Source organism: Anopheles gambiae, chromosome 3, assembly GCF_943734735.2.
Source record: "Anopheles gambiae chromosome 3, idAnoGambNW_F1_1, whole genome shotgun sequence".
In the NCBI taxonomy this organism is placed as follows: domain Eukaryota; kingdom Metazoa; phylum Arthropoda; class Insecta; order Diptera; family Culicidae; genus Anopheles; species Anopheles gambiae.
This window is the reverse complement of record NC_064602.1, coordinates 39,867,226-39,887,745: the sequence shown is the minus strand read 5'-3', so window position 1 is coordinate 39,887,745 and position 20,520 is coordinate 39,867,226. Positions and strand designations below refer to the sequence as shown.

Below are 20,520 nucleotides of genomic sequence, written 5' to 3'. Positions count from 1 at the left end.
TGTGTGTGTGTGTGTGTGTGTGTGTGTGTGTGTGTGTGTGTGTGTGTGTGTGTGTGTGTGTGTGTGTGTGTGTGTGTGTGTGTGTGTGTGTGTGTGTGTGTGTGTGTGTGTGTGTGTGTGTGTGTGTGTGTGTGTGTGTGTGTGTGTGTGTGTGTGTGTGTGTGTGTGTGTGTGTGTGTGTGTGTGTGTGTGTGTGTGTGTGTGTGTGTGTGTGTGTGTGTGTGTGTGTGTGTCTTTTAGTGTGTGTGTTTTAGTGTGTATTTGTTTCACAAGTATGTCGTTTCGGATAGATTTGTTAGTAGTTTTTTTGTGTTTTGGGTTAGGTTTTTGATGTAATAAGCAGGACCACCACCCTCGCGATCAGTGTTTCTTCTATATATTAACAATTTTTCTTCTTTCGCCGTGGTCTTCTGAGGACGTCCGTTTGACTTGCGCGTTTCGGTTGTCCAAGCGCGTTTCGGTTGTACAAGCACGTTTAGTGTTTGTGTTGCTCGTCGAGCATGAAAGGCCTGGTTTTGCTTCCACTCTCAAGTGGCATTATTTGTACTACCAGTGTCGCTTTTGCTCAAAGCTGCTTATTCTGGGTACAGGTAGAGGAGTAACATATAATTCCTTTTTGCTTCCGGGTAGAGCTTTTTCCGTACCAGAAACAGAACGAGCTGTTGACTTAACCGTGCATTTTTTTTAATGTTTCGAGACGACTTCTCCATGAGACATTGAGGAGTGTACGGTCTGTGAAATTGGAAGTACTGATTGAAGAAAAATCAAATCTGGAAGCTTATATTCAATCAGTTATCATGAACTGTGCGTGTGTTCAAAAAATATAATTGGAAGCAGAAGTATAATTTGTGGTATGTTTGAGGTTTCTTTCCAATGATGAGCGTTAAGTCTGAAAGGTTTGATGATTCTATTTCTTAAAGATAATTTATTTTAAGCAAATAACATCAGCTTCATCTACATTCTTAGTAGTTTCAGGTTGGCACTTTATTTTTATGGGTTTATTTGGAGTTAATAATCATTTCAAACAATCGTAATTATAGAACTTAAGAAAGATTCTTGTAAAATAAAGGACTTTCAAGAAAATGGGTATTTGCTTCTAGTTTCGATTACCTTTGAGTCAGCTAGGATATTATTTTAAGCTCTCAAGAAAATGAATAACATATTTTAATGTACTTAGCACATATGTTTTAGATATCTTGACAGTGTCTTTCATACACCTGTATACTACTTGCAGCATCTACTTGGCTAGATAGAACATAGTCTATAATTATGTACGGTTTATCAAACAGTTCAAGAACATTTCCTCATATAAGTTTTTCTGATTCCCTTGTAGGTATATCTCTAAACAATATTGATAATACATTAAACGCATAACAAAGCTGTTATGTTGGTATGCTTTCAAAAGGTGAAACCACAAACCAGTCATTAGGTGTATCGCATGAATTATTTGGGCCTTTAACAGGCTCTTAAGAACAACCTGCATACGTTTTATTTTTATTCAAACGATACTAACTGAAAATGAAAAATACCATTTCATACAGGTATTTGAAAGTACTCACTAAGAAATCCTATCTCAATGATAGTATTGATACATATGTTTTTAGAATGGTTTATGAAATTTACAAAGAAAATAAAACAAGAAACACCAACAGGAATTTCAGAAGATTAACAACATCGTGCTCAACACTTTCTTTGATTAGTAATCTCAATGGATTTGCTTATATTTGCATTAAAAAAAGTACTTTATTCAGCTGGCTGTAGAATAAAAACTAAGAGAAATATGGTCCCTCCATAAACATCGTTTGAAATGTAGGTTTTTTCTAAGCTATCTTGTAAAAATAAATCTACGATCATGCAAGCTGCCTTTCGTCAGTTATCCGGAATTTTCTCCGTCGCGGACGGAGACAGGCGTGCAGGTTTTGAAAATCTGCCTCGATTTTAACAGTTATTCTTCGTTTTCGCGACAAAATTGTTGGAGTGTAGCTTTTGCATTATGTTGTTCTAGAAAATTAGGATGGGACGTAGTTGAGGGTTGTTGAACAGGATTACGTACTAGGGTACGCCGTAATATGTAATTTAGCCTAAATTCACTTGAAATGATCGATTTGAGTTTTGGCGTCATTGCTTGCAGCTGCGAAGCCAATGGACCCGATTTCTGCTTCCTGATATGTTTGTTTATTTCCCAAGGTACTATTTAACTCTTAGGCGGGTTGCATCGATCTCCCGGAAAAAACTACCGCAGCAATATAGCCACATGCCCCTCAGTCTTCATTTTCTGCTTCTTTTGATTAGAGTTCCTGCTCACGGTTAGAGTTCAACTGATAGAGGTGTCAAATTTTGTCCAGAAACTCATAGGTAACTGAGATTGATAATGCGAAATAAAGTTAAAAAAAATTAATTTGAACTCATGATTTTGTATTTTTTAAATTGCAAACATTACTTCTCAACTTCATCAAACGACATAGTGTGGAGCACAGTAAAAATACGGTTTTCACAGTCATTTACTGTTTCAGTAAAACCCCCATTAATAACCGAAACTCGAAGCGAAGGTGACAAATGTCTGCTGCTGCTACTGTTGTGTGCCTACTCTTTCCACCGAATGTCTTCGTACTCCTGCCGCTACCCTGGCTAGCGCAAGGAAGTAGCCAAAGATCAACACGCCCGTGCTCCGTTGTATGTGCTGCTCTATGTTGGTGATGAGCATCAATGTAAATGTAAATAAAATAAATTATGCCATTTTAATGAGTGTTAAGCGACGTACAATTTGTGATACTTGTTCTCCCTCACACTCGAAACATGATGAGGCATAATCTAGGATTTCCGTTGCCGAGTCGGTCCAGCTTCTACTGAAATGGTCGTGAATCTTATTTGTCCTCTACCCGCCTGTACATTTGAAGTGTGGTTTGATTGCCAGATGGAGATATTTAATTAAATGATTATAACACTCCATCATTGTTGCGAATGCATACTAAATTAATGGCAGCCAATTCTGCAACGGTTTGCGAAACGTGCCCTGTGCTCTGCCAGAAGTTGCCCACAAGCGTCTGATAGTTGACGATAGCATTGATTGAGGTTAAATACAAGGCTGCCTGAGGTTAAAACCAGAGCAGAAACGCTACATGTGCGCCTCGACGACGCCTCGCAGAGTCGAAAGTTGTACGCACGGCGTGAGCAACCGAATGATTTAACGGAACTTTTCATGAGATATTGCAAGACCAAGCCACCCAGCAAGGCGATGAAGATGATGAGAAGCATTTATTGTGGTGATTATATATGATACGTGTTTATCAATAACCGGTCTCGTGGTACAGTCGTCAACTCGTACCGCTTAACAACATACTCGTCATGGGTTCAAGCCCGAAATGGACCGTGCCAGCATACGTAGGACTAACTATCCTGCTATGGGGGGTAATCCATAAGTCATTGAAAGCTAACTCCACTAGTGGTACAGGCAGGCCTTGATCGACAACGGTTGTGTTGAGCCAAAAAAGAAGAAGTTTATGAATTAACCATGCTAGATTTTTCATAAAAAATTTTCAGTTTGTTTTAGGCAGCATTTGTTAGAATTATTAGATTATTTTTGAAATACTTCATAAAATGTAAGCTACTTTTAAATAATCTAATTCCTTTACTTTTGTACTTTCATGTTACCTAGTTTATTATCTATTTCATTTTTCTATTCTCTTCAGTTCTATTTGAAATTCAAATTTTGAATATTCAATCATAATGGACATCTTTAAACATCTTTTCTTGCCATTCAAATTCTACGCACAACCAATTTCAGCCCAATTGTTCCACGCCTGAAGAAAAGAGGCGCAATCTGGTCGTTTAAGAAACGCCATGTATTTCACAACCTAGCTTCCATTTCAAATGTCACTCGAAGCTGTATCTCCAATTCCTAGTTTCCCTTTACCCCAGGTCTGTGTTTCTTATATATTCCCACCGATTTTTTGCTGCTGCTCCACCCATTTACATTTTTCGAAGGAAATTCTATTTGCAGCAAAGAAAATACGTTATCAAAATAATCTAATTAAAAATCGTTCCCGTATTGTTACCATTCGCAAGGCCGTGAGCTTTTTGGTGACGGCTGTTGATTTATAATTTCCATATAGTCATTCTCGGCCGATCCGGTGGAGCTAGCCGGTTGAGGTGCAGTGAAGAAGGAAGGCAGAAAACTGATCGGGAGATAGACATGGGATGGACACTCATTGGGCGGTCTGTCAACGACATGGAAACAGATGCTTTAATTCTTTAATTTCACCCCAGCCGGGAAGCTAAAGCGGATGAGGGAACAGATCTGTCCACGGTGTCATGGGTCGGGCCGATTATATATATTCGATATTCGATTCGATTCGATTCGATGGAAATATTCGATTTCCAAAAGCCGGTGTCAATCCATCTGGGAAAGTGGATTTGTTTGTTGTGTGTTTGTATGCTGGGTATTTTATTGAGTTTAGATTATATTTTCTTTTTATACTTGCAAAATCTGAATTTTAATGATATTTTGAAAATAGATGACACTTGAACGAATTATCTAGCAGCTGATCAATGTTGTTCCCTTTCAAATTTACTGCATTCAAACGAATTAGGCTTTCTTTAAGCAACACTAGCAGGTAAAGGTGCTGAAGCTACCGATATTAGCTAAATATTAACAAAAGATGCTTGGCATCCTGATTCGCGTAATATTTAACGCCCACATACACCAACCGCAATCACATCTGATCTAAAAGGCTCATAAATGCTCGTTTGAAAGTAACAGCATCCTTGCTAAATCAGTAATAAGCCCTAACGTCAGTAGGTGTGTGTGTGTCTGTGTTTTTTTTTGTTCATGTTTCACATTATCCCAGCTTAAGATTTTAATTAATTTTATGTACAAAGTAATAGTTAATGAAGTAATTATCATTTTTAATTAGTTTTCTCATTACCATTTCGTGAATGGTTCTTTTCTTCCCTCGATCTCACTTACTTTTCCTCGCATGTGCAACATAATCTGGAACGAACTCTGCCAACGAAGAGCAGTGGACGCGTTCATAAAGAATCGGTGAAGTGATCGGGGCTAAACGAACGATGGTGGAAATGCTCCAAAGGAGTCACTAGCGTTTTCATTACTAGCTAAGTTTGTGTGAGTATGTGCTTGTCTATCTAACCATATCCTGCCTTCTGTTCAGAGAAAACTGCATTTCTGCTGCTGCCACCGAGAAAGAGGATGTTTTTGCGTTAGTTTTTCCAATTAACATATCAACGAACCATTCGTTGACAAAGGAACGTGTGCTTCTTAAGATAAGTACACATCTCAAATATCAGATGATAGGTAAGCGAAAAATAGCACGAAAAGAAGGAAATAGTGTCGCTGAGAATCTTGCTTCCTGCGATAGGATGAGAATAGGTGGGAGAGTCGATCCAAGCTTGTAAGTGATAGAAGTATGCGTTTTCTAAAGCACTTAAACTTGACAGGGGTCGTTTCCGTTTGGTATAATTAAATTACATAAGATGTACCTATAGTACCTTGTTAGAGTGGTTTTGAATTCAATCCACCTAGCATCTTTTCTCGCAACAGTACATCCACGTACGTACCTGTCACTCAGTAACGAAATTCATTTATTGCAAGGTATTCAAAATATTTTGATGTATGATTTCTTTTCAGGACGAACGGTCCGATTATGATGCAATATTATTCAAAACGGTTCTGTTTATCACTTTCATCCTATAAAATAGGGATTTTATTTTTCAAACCCCTTGTGCGGACTATAGTATCGGACAATAAGATAGGGCTTCTTTTTATCATCGCACTGTGTGTGTGTGTGTGTGTGTGTGTGTGTGTGTGTGTGTGTGTGTGTGTGTATGTATGTACATGTGTGTGTGTGTGTGTGTGTGTGTGTGTGTGTGTGTGTGTGTGTGTGTGTGTGTGTGTGTGTGTGTGTGTGTGTGTGTGTGTGTGTGTGTGTGTGTGTGTGTGTGTGTGTGTGTGTGTGTGTGTGTGTGTGTGTGTGTGTGTGTGTGTGTGTGTGTGTGTGTGTGTGTGTGTGTGTGTGTGTGTGTGTGTGTGTGTGTGTGTGTGTGTGTGTGTGTGTGTGTGTGTGTGTGTCTTTTAGTGTGTGTGTTTTAGTGTGTATTTGTTTCACAAGTATGTCGTTTCGGATAGATTTGTTAGTAGTTTTTTTGTGTTTTGGGTTAGGTTTTTGATGTAATAAGCAGGACCACCACCCTCGCGATCAGTGTTTCTTCTATATATTAACAATTTTTCTTCTTTCGCCGTGGTCTTCTGAGGACGTCCGTTTGACTTGCGCGTTTCGGTTGTCCAAGCGCGTTTCGGTTGTACAAGCACGTTTCGGTTGTCCGAAGCGCGTTTGCCACAAAAGTGCGCGATTGTTCCATCACGAACTCGATCGTTTTGCGCTTAATGCCAGCAGCCGCCATTCGCTTTATGATATGGTGCGTTGAAAAACCAATGCCCTATCATTATGTCCGATACTGTATGAGTTCTTTTAGAATAGGAAAGCGCTAATGACATCAGATAACTGGCCAAAAGTCTGAATAGAATACGGTTCTTATGCTTTAAAGGCCTTTTTTGAGACTATTTGGTTAATATTGTGACAAAAAAAGCCTTAATATATAAAATATACATTGTTCCTTACGATAGACTAACTCTAATGGTTCGGCAGCCGTTATTTTCAGATGAAAACGAATGTTTTGTGCTCTTCTCGATGGTAGCCAATTCACCAACGTTAATATCATGAGACGTGCTTTCCCATAAGCCAACTAATTCAACAACTCACTTCAGGCACAGAAAGATTTGTGATGACATGCTGATAAATATTTGTTCGTAATTTCGTACCACTGGTTACGTCATAAACTATATCGGTTGCTTCGCATTCGAAGAATTCATATTTGTGAACCCTTGTAAGAGGTACATGTAGGTATGTTGTTGTTTTTTTTTTATCTCTGCTACTCTTATACGTTTGCTTTTAATTAATGCCATGCATGCCTCTGTCAACAGCTCGTTCTGTTTCTGGTACGGAAAAAGCTCTACCCGGAAGCAAAAAGGAATTATATGTTACTCCTCTACCTGTACCCAGAATAAGCAGCTTTGAGCAAAAGCGACACTGGTAGTACAAATAATGCCACTTGAGAGTGGAAGCAAAACCAGGCCTTTCATGCTCGACGAGCAACACAAACACTAATCCCATCGTCACATCGTTTGTTTCGTTTTGAGTGGGAGGTGAAATTATGTCCGCTGTAGGGGCCATAATCCTTTTCCGTCCTTTCCGCGATGGCTTCGCATGGCTCAGCGGGAGTTCATACAGCTTTCGTAATTATAAACTTTTCCTACCCCGAAAACGGGCCCGCTCAGAAATGTGGCATGCCGACGTTTGTCAAAGTGTACTGTAAAGTCATCTATCGTGTACTTCCGGTGGTGGTTTGAATGTCTTTACCCGTTCCGCTTTCTTGACTGAAAGATGAACTGACGCGAAAGTACGCCGAAACGTACCAATTGTGTATATAGCGTTTTGTCTACTCTGCCGAGCTGAGATTTTACCCTGGACAAGAAAGTCATTTCCCTCGATTCCGGCTTGTCATCGTTCGAAGCGGTACCAGTTGGCATGAGTGTGCGTGTTTGGTACTTGGCAAATTTGAATCGTCGAATTGAGAAGAGGCCATGCTTGACCATGAAAGCCCATCATGTTCATGTGCTCGAAGCCGAATTTGCAGCGCAGCAGCCGGTTGCTTGCTTCAGGACCGAGTTCCGGTGTGCTAAGGGGACTATTCTTGCGCAACCGACACTGGTAGGAAGTAGGATTCTTGAATGAACTACCAAAGATAACACGTGGTACAAGAACTAATAAGAAAACTGCAATGACTTCACAACCGCACAACTTTTGATGGAAATATTTTGTAGCGTAAGCGGATGTGGCGCATGTTCGAAGGGAAATACATGAGGATAATTGCTGTTACGGTAGGTACGATGCTGAGCAGCCTGACAATTTTTGATTATGACCCATGGACCCATGGATCTATTCCCAACATCAAAACGATACGCCATTTGGGTGATGTTTCGAGAAATTGCGTTTTAAGCTCCGGCATAATGAAGATCGAAATGAAATTTTAGGTACCCAATCAAGGGCGGAAAAGGAGCAACGCATGAGCAGATCGGTAAGCATGAACAGCAGATTGAGTTTTTTTTTTTGTACGTTTTCCAGAAAAAATATATTACAATTACTGCTAGGGTACAGTCGGAATACTTTGTACTCGTCAATTGAATCTCCTTCCGCTATTGCTTTTAGCTGTTGCCCCAACCATTTCAAAAATATCAATCCTCGACATTACTCACGGCAATGATTTGTTTGATTTCTTAACGGTGGATGGTTTTGCTGCTAACGAGCCATGTACGAACAAGGATATTTGCGGCAGCAGTCGATCTGTGTATGCATGTACACACACCAAAACGCTCTGATGTGGTGTACATACATATTCATTAAACCAGCTGAAAATACAATTCAAAGTATACCAGTGTAGTATTGGGAGATTCAGGATTTTGAAGATTCGAAGATTCAATCCCTAGAAAGATTCGATCGGATCGGATCCCGTTTGTAAGATTTGAATCCCTAAAAGATTCCTTTGCGATTGGGATTGGGATTCCTATGGGAATCGATTGGGATTCCTTTGGGATTCTGATTGGGATTGGGATTGGGATTCAAAGACTCGAATCCCATCCAGGATTGGGATTCGAAGGTTCAAATCCCTTCTGAGATTTAATTTTCCCATCACTACACCAGTGCAGACGGGTTTACTGATCAAATGAAATATGACGTTTGAAGTAAAGATGAGGGAATGTAGCAAACTAATTATGCTGTAAGGTTGCAAGAAAGGAATTTGTGCAGGAAACGACTCTGATGAGGAATGTTATTACATTCAATTTAATAAAAATATGCGTCCTTTTTTTCGCATTCTAGTATCCTGTACGTACCGTGAGTCTCATTCTATCGGAAGCAAGCACCAACGGACTTCTAGCTATAGTTTCTAGCAATTCATAAAGCAGTGACCGGTGAAAAGCGCGGTTCTAACTGTATGCACTACAACTAAAACTACAGCCAAGAGTACCATCAACGGACTTTAACGCTATATCGATATAATCCTTTTTATTTGAGCTGATACTTGATGGTTTAGTTGCTACTTTTCCCCAGGTTTGCTTCGTGGTGTAAGCATTTTCACGGAATTGAAGTGTGCTTTGTTAAATTGGATATTTGCAGAGGGTAGCTTCAGAAAATGCTCTGCAGCTGTACTGCAGCAACTTTTAGAGCTTCTGTCGCTTTGAAATGTTGCTACAGCTAATATGAGCAAAGATTGTGAGAGTGAGTGCTTTTCTTTCAGATCGAATGCTTAGAACAATCTGAAATATGCCACTATTGGACTAGTACATAATTAATACACCTAGCTGTATTATGTGTGTGCTTTCCTGCGAACCGAACATGCTTGAACGCCTCTTCTCAAGAATGGTTACATTAGCTCCCGTTCTTTGCAAAGCGTGATAACGACCAGAGCGGCGAGTATAGGCGCGTAGCATCTTGTAGTTTGCCTGTTGCGTTTGACAGTGGAAACTTGTGGCATCTAGGAACGTGTCGTGTGTTGAAATTATTTCCAATTTCGTTTGGCGGTGCTTAAAACACACACACACATGGTCCCTATTCCACACACTTGCTTTATTTGAAGTTGATTGGATGCGTTTAGTGTGAACACTTCGGTTTCTGTACTGCGCCTGAAAGGTATGGGTTTTGCAAACAAAACTGATTGTTCAGTGCGTGTACGAGTCTGTGTATCTTGGTATGTATGCATATGTTGGAATCGAAATTTAAATTTGCTGGAGCAGTTTTATTCCTTCAAACACTGCAGAATATTGCACCCTTGATTGGTGAGGATGTGTGACTGGCTGCAACTCGAAATGAGCACAAAGATGATAGATTTTGTAGCTACACGAAAATGAAAGAAACCACTTAGCTGATGAATGAAGTTGTAAAAGCTCGTCAAAATTTAATGATTTTTATGCAGTTTTGGGAATGCGAAGGAATGTATCGTAATTATAAATGATTCACTGCGGATATTTTGTGCAACGGACAAGTGAAAAGGCATTTCAATATTGTTGTTTAAACAAATTCAGGTTTAATTAATTCTTTTGTTTAGGTCCGTTGGGCTCATTTTTCGTTAGATGTTAATCGTGAAGTACACTCATTTCTTTTTTGTTGAATTATAAGACCACAATAACAGAACACGTCCCAGTCCATGTTTTAGTAACAATTACAAAAACTTGTGATAAATGAACGATTTGATAATAAAACAACTAAATTAACGAGTGATGGGGTAAATGTACCAATAGTGGTGCAATTTCTAGTGGTACAAATATGTTTTAAGGGATTTAAAGTGTCAGGAAGGTAAATTTATGAATATTTTAACACATAGCAATTGGAATATGGTTTATCTTTGCAATCACTACCATTTTTACCGTGAAACTCATCAATTTTACGAAAAAATACATATTTTTGTGACTGCTTCGTTGTACCTATAATGGTGGTATGGTTCCTAAAGTCGTCGTATTGTGTTCCTTTAATGGTGGTAAACAAAGATGCCTCAAAAACAGTGTATAATATCAATGAAATTTAGTTTTGAAACTGTTTTCGTATGAATAGCAAGGATTACTGCCATAATTTCGATTTCTTACAAAATTTGATCTTAAAAAATGTATGAGTTTAGTTGATGACAATATTGACTAAAGTACTGTATAACACCTGTCGTCAACCCACACCCGGAAGAGAAAGCTTAATTTGAGGTCGATTTTTCACTCAGCCAGATAAGCGAATTTTGGCCTTTGTTTGGTAAATTACTTACATAAAACTCATTTATGTTGCTTATTTTAATGAAAACAGTATGACATATAAAAAATATCGTCGAAAAAATACTAAAATGTCATGTTTTTATTGACCACGATAGGAACATGCCTATTTTGCTTACCTATAATGGCACTATCGTAAAAAGAATTAAAAATACGTAAATATGGTCAAAAGGCAATTAATTTAAATAAAACAATATCATTTTATAAAATTTATGTTAAAAAACTAATATTTGCGTTGTTATGTGGTCAATTAGAACGTTAACAAAGTTTTGAGTTTCGTTATGAAATCCTAACGATTTTGGAAAAATGGTGACACATTTCACAAATTAATGGATTTTTAGGTCATTATGCAACGGAATGGCGCCATTTAACTTTTAATCCCTTTGTTAAAGGCCAGATAACATTTCACACTAACATAAATAACTTGATTACTTTTAATTTATCGTATGCAACGCATTTTAGTACAATAACACCACTATTGGTACTACCACCACTATAGGTACGTTTACCCTAATATCCTAATTAAATGTTTTGAGAGATATAAAGCAAATTTTATCGATTGCTGTATAGGGAAAGGTACGGAAAGACGGGCAAGATAGACACTTCTCTTAAATAAATGATAAAGATTTTCGATTTTTTCAACAACGCAACATACAAAATCTAAGTAAAGAATCACACTTGTAAACGTGTTGAGCATAATATATGCATAATAGACTGAAGTCGCGAATAAGTCAAATATATAATTGTGAGGTCCTTTGAAGATGTAATTTGATTTCTGCGGATCTTAAGCTCCTTGATGTATGCATTGTATTCCCAATTGCATTGAAGTTCTATTACATAAATGATTTATCACTATTATTAAACGAAAAACTGACAAAAGATCGACAATACAAATGTTAAGGCAATAAAACATCTTGTTTTCTGGTAGTAAAATATCCTGACACCAGAGCGGGACAGACAGATTCTCTGTTGTATATTAAGATAAACACCAAATTTGTTGATTTATTTCCTTTTTATATAAATTGGCGATGGACAGATTTAATAAAATACCATATATAAGGGTATTCGGAAGATATAAACAATCCAGCAACTAGAACAAATATTTAAATAACTGAGAAATTATACACCAGTCAAAATAGTAGGCATGCGTTATGTTAAGACTGATTTACCACTTCTATGAAACCCAATATCTTGCCACTATTTGGACAACTTTAATCAACAAAAAATGGCATTTATGAGACATCCTTAAATAATAGATGAGATATTCTATAGGATTACTAAGATAAAAAATAATAGAAAATATTATTATACTAATAACAATAAAAAATATCTTGATTTTGCTTTGTTGGAAAATGGCAAGGCCTATTAACAAATCCATCAAACATGCTAGAGTCGTGAGCTTTAATAATTTCCTAAATGGAAGTTGTTCTGTAACGTCCACTTTTAGTGCACGAAATTGCAATTATGCTTTAGATTCTAAATTTTACGAGATGTTAGAAGTGATACTTACAATTCTTAAATTTTTGACTGATAGCACCGTCATTCCCGTCAATCGATGGTATTGTAAATTTCATCGAACGATAGATAGTTTTATCACAATATTACTTCAAGAAATCATCATTACGTCAGATCAAAAAAGCGTACAATAATTTAGGATTAAAAGTATCTAAAGTACTGAACACAGCCATAGAAATAATCATACCATTAGCATCAATAACGATTGAAAGATCAGCTTGACTTCATCACAACCTACCCACCTCGTAAAATTGCATAATTCCACACTTCCTAGAAACTATTACACCACTAACAAATCTTTTAAGCGTGTTTGATGGTTGAAGGGATAAGTACGTTTAACAGGTTGTAAAGCAAAGATAAAACCTAAGTAACTTATATTAATTATTATAATTATTTGAGTTGTTCTACGCACGCACGCGTGTTCCGTCACAAAATAACGGTTCTAAGCAAAAACACTCCACAAATCAAAATAATCATCCGTCACATAAAAAAGCAGCGAGCAGCTACGTTATTCCAATCTAATTCATCTCTTTTCCAAGTTACGCACGAGTAACGATACTTGGCATCACTTGGGTTTTTCGAATCACCATTGCTATATTTGTTAAATCAGCCAAGCATAACCGAACTGCTCAAATTAACTGATTGAAAAATCATCTTGACCACTTTCGCGTGCCCATCATGGCCATGGCCTTGAGTGACTCTCGTAAAGAGATTGACCAATTGCATTGATTTCAGCCTTTCACCAAGCGTCTTCCTTACTGGAGGAAATGGTAACATTTATTTAATATCGTGTCACAAGCTTGATTCCATTCATCGATTTACGCGTGTATCGAGTTTTGCGGTAGGAAGGCAGGCAGCAACGCTATGGTTATCGCCAGAAGGATTTGGTGATTGTGAAAACGCTATTAGACAGGTATTGGAAAAAAATCTACAGCTGGCTGCGTGGCGTTTTGCGTTGGAGTTTGGTGTGGTTCCACTTGTTTGCGACGTCGCGCTGGAGCTGTTGCCACCCAGGTGCTAAGCTATTCGTGGTTAAATTCCATTCGTTTTTCCTTGTCACCCGTCCTTTCTACCGTCTTGAACCAAAGCCATCCCCTCTCATCAAGGTTTAAATATAAAATGAAAAAAGAAGTTGCTTGCAGCATATTTCCCATCATACTTTCGGGCAAAAGGTACATGCTGGTTCAGTTTAGGAAAGTTGCTTCGAAATTCTAATGAAATCGAAATAAATTAAGTCGAGCGCAAACGAGGAAAAGCACATATACACAGAAAAACGGTTTTTTGTGCAGCATTTGTGTCATTATCTCACAGGAAACCTTCATTGACCATAAGATGTTGTTGTTCTTTTTTTAGTCTGTTCTATGTTTTTAAGTTATCATACTTACGATCACCAAAATAAACCTTCCCGTTCGTTTACATTTGTGGTCAATGGAAAACATTCACTATTCAAGCATATTACCTACTCTTTATATCACTTTTTTCAAAATTAGTTCATGCTTAGCGAAATCGAAACCTTAAAGCTGAAGATGCCATCTCCTATGCTAGCAGAAACTGTTCTTGTAAATAGCAAAAAAGATTTATTCAGCAAACATTTCGCCCAACTTATCCGCCACATCTTTGCGTGCTTGATGTCTCAGCGCATACCGTGCCTTTTGGATGGCGGGAAGAGTGTTTCTTGTTTCTCTTGTGATAAATATTTGCCTTTGTTGTTGGGCGGGAGTCTAAGAAATGCTTTTTTTCTGCGAATGGTTCCCGTCTTGTGACGTTTGAACAACCGTTGCTCTTCCAGCATAATGTGTACACACTGGGAGCATGTTTCACTTTCCATCTTCAAACATCAGCGCAACGTCTTGAATTAAGCAGTATTTTTAAATTTTTCAGTTTGTGCGTTCCCTTTTTTTATGATGTTCGCGGTAGAACAGAATAAGCTTTTGCCGAGATTTGCTGTTCATGGCTCAACAAGAAACTATCTTCAAGTGGTGATGGTTTGTATTAATGAATATAAAATGTTTTATTGGACATTGCTTTAAAACAGATGTCTTGTGTAACATGGAGATATAAAGATAACCTATGAGAGGTGATAACGGGTTATATTATGATTGATCAATGATTTTTTTTCCCAAATTTGTAACAGTACTCGAATTCGAATAAAAATCCAAACTGAAACTTTTATTATTATTTTTTTAAATTGATCTTCCTTACAAAGTACACACTTTCAAACTTCCTGCACTAAAATGGTTTGTTTCGAGTGGTTTATCATTTCTAAACAAACATCTCCCATCGAAGAGCTTTTAAGCTTCGAGCATTTAGAATGCGCGCCCAGGCTCCAAAAAGTAAGGTTCGCTTTGCTGTAGGAAAAAAGTAAACATACTAAAAGTTGCGTTTTCTAACCAGAAAGTAGCAAGTACAGAATAAGGCTATGGTTCGAACACAGATAAACAAACAAACCCACATACCAAACATACCAGAACATACATTCACACAACAAGTTGAAAGCGTCATGCGTCATGTAAAGCCGGGCAAACTTTAATGCTTTCCAGTTGGAGGCTACACAGGAAAACAGTTTCGGGACGAGGAAGGTGCACAAAAAGTGGAAGAATATGTGACTTGTTGCACAGGTTGGTATAGTGCACTTCCTTGGATATAGGAAAACCAACGACATTTGGTAAAAAGTTAGGATTTTTTTTACTGGGTGTCACGACTGATCGCTCCGTCTTTGTTCAAAGTTTCATGCTTATATGCCCGCATAATTTAGAAGGATCTGAATTCAGAGACAAATATTTGGCAAAACATTTTGTAATGTGTATTTCTGCTGACTAGATAAAGGCATGCTGAAAATGAGTCCAATGGCTAAATGAGTCTCCGATTGGCATTTTTTTTAATAAATTGTATATACTTTAACAACAAATAATACCGCTTTTTGACATGGTTTTAAAGACATTTTTGAAATATTTTACAAAAAACTATATGTTGATACTTACCCTCAGCGTGCGTCTTTGCGGTAACGTTAAGAAAGTTGTGATTGATTTCCACATTCTCGTCGATATCCACCTCATAGAAAACCTTATCAAAATAGAGTGGGTAGTCGTTTTTGTCGGCAGTACCTGTTTTGATGAATTTAGTAACTGAAAGAAAAACAAAACAAAACTCATAAAATTCTTATCAGTTGGTTGTTAACAGCTGTGTTCTGATACTGTTTGCAAAGAATATCAAACATCAAATATCAAATATATTAAATATAAGTACAGCTTCATTCACAAAGGAAAGTGCTATAATATGGGACCCTATCTGGAGGAGACTAAATAGCAAATAAAATGAAAAACGAAAAAATATTTTAATTTTGTTTCTAATATCGTGTTCCACCCAGTATCTTAACAGTAGTCGCATACATCACTCACTCAACCGGGTCTGGACCGGACGCTCCCGAGCATCAGTGACCACTAATAGAAAACCGGTAGATAAATATCGATTTTCCTGCTTCCATTACGGTCTCCAACCACGGTAATTGCAATGCAAAGTTACACAACGTACAAAAAAGTGGATAGACAAAGATGTCGCATCAGACCCGGTAAAGAAGGGAAAAATGCATCAGAAAAAAGTGCTCAAAGTTGAAATGGAAAAATAAAAACCGCACACATTGTTCGCTCGTTACCGAAAGCTTTACCGATTCACCCCACACACTTCCCAACCAATCCAATGGTTCGTTTCGTTTTCGGTGGCATTGGATCCATTAAGTGTGCTCGATTCTAGATTTTCTGTTGGAGTGATTCGAAGAAGCAAAAAGCATGTGCATTGGCGCCCTGAAAAAATCCGAAATCCAAACATAGATATCCATCGAACCGATAGCGAATGGTTGTTCACGCGTTCCAGCTGAGTGCAATTGCAATCGCCGTACGGAATCTCCATGGTCCCAAGACACAGAAGGTTGTGTTTGGCCTCCCTTCCCTATCCTTCAAGTGGGGACTGTGTGCATAGAAATGCAGCCGGCAGCACAATTTGAAGCAATTCAAAATCCATTTCTACTAGCATGATTTCTGACTTCCATTCGTACGTTCATTTGAACGCGAGCCATGTACGCCATGCCTTGAGACTCAGTACGACTCAAACTTTGATGAGATATAACTGTTACCATCCGGGTTCAAATTGGAACTTCTTGTTGTATATTGTTTTTCATTTAATTTTATGATAAATACTGTTCCGTGATTTTTTTCAACTTACTATGCAGTTTTAAATTTTACGTTAAAATGATACCTTTCAAGGACGTACAAGGTTACAGTCGTAATATACCTGACTAATATATAATTGCTTCGAATTACGGACACCAAAGGCATGTTTGGCATTTCATATTGTTTTACTAACATGAATTTAATTTTGAAAAACCTCTGTTTAGCTGACTTGACTAAAACAAACCTTCTACATTTTACAAAATAATGAAGATTTTCAATAATTTTACTTGAAGAATTGCAAATTGTAATAACATCTACGATAATTTGATGCATATTTCGGACAGTTTCAAGCTCATAGTTCAATTTACGGATGATTTGATTCATGTTCCGAACAGCCTCAAAATTCATTTTATAATCCTCAAATTAACACACACACACACACACACACACACACACACACACACACACACACACAATACTTTTTTTTAATTTTTAACTTGTTTTAAGGTCTGGACACGTGATGCTGGATGTTAGTGTCCTTTTAGACTGACAGAACGACAGTTTTAACTACAACGGGGTTTGGATGCTGTTTTTCTCTTGTACTCGTATATGAAAAGAACCCAAGAACTGGTACAAGAATCAAAAGAAAGATTTTCAATTTTGCTGTTTTAGTTTTACTTCCTTTTTACTTTCTCTCTCTCTCTCTCTCTCTCTCTCTCTCTCTCTCTCTCTCTCTCTTCTTCTTCTTCTTCTTCTTCTTGTGTCCATCTCTCTCTCCCTCTCTCTCTCTCTCTCTCTCTCTCTCTCTCTCTCTCTCTCTCTTTGTCTCTCTTCGTCATGGCAACATCTGTAAATCAATTTGAAATGATTCTTGCTATTTATTTATTTTAATCAAGGTGATTTACAGGAGGTGATAAGCACATTTACATACTACCATTAACCATTCAACGTAATGTAGTTATAAACAGTAGACCCTTGCTGTTCATGTAGCATATCGTATCAGGCACGTAACATTGAAGAACATTGTGTTGCCAGTTGTTGGCAGTGAACATAGAGTTGCCAGCGCCCAGAGTGTTAATGACAATCAATTGACAACGATAGTTGTGACCATGGAATCGTTCGTTGAGGACGCAATATGAGAATAAAACGTCACAGGACAAATCTGCCATGTTCTGTGAGAGTCAATACACCCATACCATCGCCGGCCCCATCGATGTCCCTTATTTAAACAGTACTCTTGGAAGGATAGCTGTGCTAATGGTAATAAAAAGCGTGATCTGGCAGATAAAGTACCTCCAAAAGCGACTATAGCAACTAAAATAAGACAACGCCCGATCAGCATGGAAAATAGTTGCGAATGTATCATCCTTGCATCAGGGCCACGCGAAACCAATACATTTTATTAACGTGACATAAAATCGTCTTCGGCAACCTCCCTTAGATGATGCTGCTATTTAGCGTCGGGCAGGACACTTTACATTTGTTATTATTTTAACAGCTGGTAAGCGAATGCATGGCTTCTGCTTGATCTTTCTTTCTATTTTATTCTCTCTCTCTCTCTCTCTCTCTCTCTCTCTCTCTCTCTCTCTCTCTCTCTCGTTTTATCTATATCTCTCTCTGTCTCTATCTCCCTCTCTCCTAGCCGACCCAATTATTGGAAATAATTCCATGAGTGCGTCATCGTCAGGCGGTCAAAACCTCATCTGCTTTCCTTCATGTGACCGATGCAGAAACAGAACATGCCGTTTGCGAGGCTAATTGACTTTGGTATAGAATCATGTTTTGTTTTACGACCGTCTATTAATACGAGCCCCAGTGACTGTATCTGTAACTTGTGATGTGATAGTGGGGTCTAGGAGTAAGATATTAGAATCTATTGAGAAGGCTGCATACGCTGGTGATCACACATTAGCGCATCAGCGAGAATGATAGACTAAAACTAGAATGGATGAAGCTATCACATGTTTGTCTGTCCTCTGGGAGAGTGGCACGAGCGAGCTGCTGGTAAGTGGGCTTCTAATTTTTTTCTTAAACTCATTTTATCTTTTTGATTGAACAATGAACACTGAGATAAATAGAAGACTAAATATGTGGGTCTGTTGAATTAATGCTAGGAGAATAAGAGGAAACATTTTTAATATTTTGCTAGATGTAATCTTCCACGTGCTTTGCGAATTTATCGTTATGAAGGCATGATTTTTTTTAATAGGAAAACCCAATTTATTTAATAGATCTCAAACAAAAGCGTCAGTTATTATTCCTTCTATCTTGACGATAACTTTTATAAGCATCTTATTGAAAAACTGAGCTATTAGCACCACGTACCAATCCGCCAATTGTTCACAAGTCTTCCGTTTTGTAGCCACTGTCCAATACTCGCTAGCTTAAAAAATAACAACCTAATTGAGCATCACGTGCTTCCGACATTCCAACTGCAAGAAACGATTCTTATTTTTTCTGTTCCAAAAACAACACATAGCCACAAGCACAATTGCATTTATATTTTTATAACCGTGCCTCCCCAAAACAAAAGATGCAATTTCGTTTCCAAAGGCACATGTCGTCGATAAAAACAAGATTGAAAGGAAAGTATAATGTTTTTGAGCTTTCTTTCCACACCGGGGTTCACTGCACTCCCACTTCCGGAATTTCCGTGTTTGCCCCGCAACACCAAATGGTTGTTCAGACAGCGATGACATTTTTGTGCAATAAACAAACACTAAGAGGAATAAATTTAATAAAAAAGTGCACCGATTTGGTGTAGTGATGCTCACATTCTGTTTTCCGTTCTGTATAATATTGGGATGGAGTTTATTGTGCTATCTTCCTTCGATTTTCCCAAACTCCGTCGTTGTGTTGTTTCTTTTTTCCATGAACCAGGGGTTCCCAGAAGTGGTCCTAGTGTGGTTCTGTTATCACGTTCAACAGAAATGATCATTGCATTGAGAACGAAAGAAGCGAAAGGAACTGCTGCTTCTGGGCCTGAGGCTTGGAAAAGCTCTTTACCACGGAAGGGAAACAGTCAGCGGGAAAATATGTTGCCATTCTGGAAGATTTTCCATCACTGACCAAAGAATGATGCGATGAGCTTTTCGGGTTGTTTCTTATGCTTACTATCTTTTGCTCCAACACATTATATTTCGAGCATAGGAGGTGAATATTTTCCACTTCTGCTGATGCAATTGGATTTAAGAGCAATGCCGGCGAAAACTTAGAAATGGTTTGAGGAAAGATTGCCCTGACGAAATGGTACCGTACTTCTTGCATTGCTCTTTGGTGAACAGTCACTTACATACATTCATTTCGGTTGCTTTCTTGTCACAGTTTTCAACCGCACGGTCGGCAACAACGTTTGCATCCACCGCGAGCACATTCGTTCACCGCAATGAGTTCTGGGTTGGGTGAGAAGAAACGTAATTGGACAGCTCATCATCCGTTCCCGAAAGGGTAGTCATGCTGTACAGGACGAGCATCTAATTGATGATGGTGATTTATCTTCCACCCGTTATTTCAATTTGGATGTTGGTCCTTTTCATTTTTCTTTTTAGAGGAACTGTTCGTGATTTGATTCAGTAAACTGCATTTCGTTTGACAGGTGGACATTAGTTATCGAGGTTAGGGACTGTTGCGTTATGGGCGTCTGTTGCGTTGTGTATTTGGTTGACGGGATCGTTGGTAGGATTGGTGTATATCGAACTGTTTCACGCAAAATATGGGTTGTGCACTTTTATTCTGTATGCAAAAATTTGCTTTTACGCTTAATTTAAATCTACTGTTCATGTAACTTTTGTGATTCTTATCGAGTATTTATATATATATATATATATATATATATATATATATATATATATATATATATATATATATATATATATATATATATATATATATATATATATATATATATATATATATATATATATATATATATATATATATATATATATATTTTAAATA

At 37.8% G+C, this 20,520-nt stretch overlaps 1 protein-coding gene across 1 annotated transcript in view; it reads right to left on the bottom strand.

Annotated features, from left to right (window-relative positions):
• LOC1279112 (neural-cadherin) overlaps positions 1–20,520 on the bottom strand; it is a 139,319-nt gene that overhangs the window by 52,900 nt on the left and 65,899 nt on the right. The window contains exon 3 of the mRNA XM_061653496.1: positions 15,379–15,522. Coding sequence (XP_061509480.1) covers positions 15,379–15,522 — 144 coding nt within the window. The remainder of the gene's footprint in view (positions 1–15,378; positions 15,523–20,520) is intronic.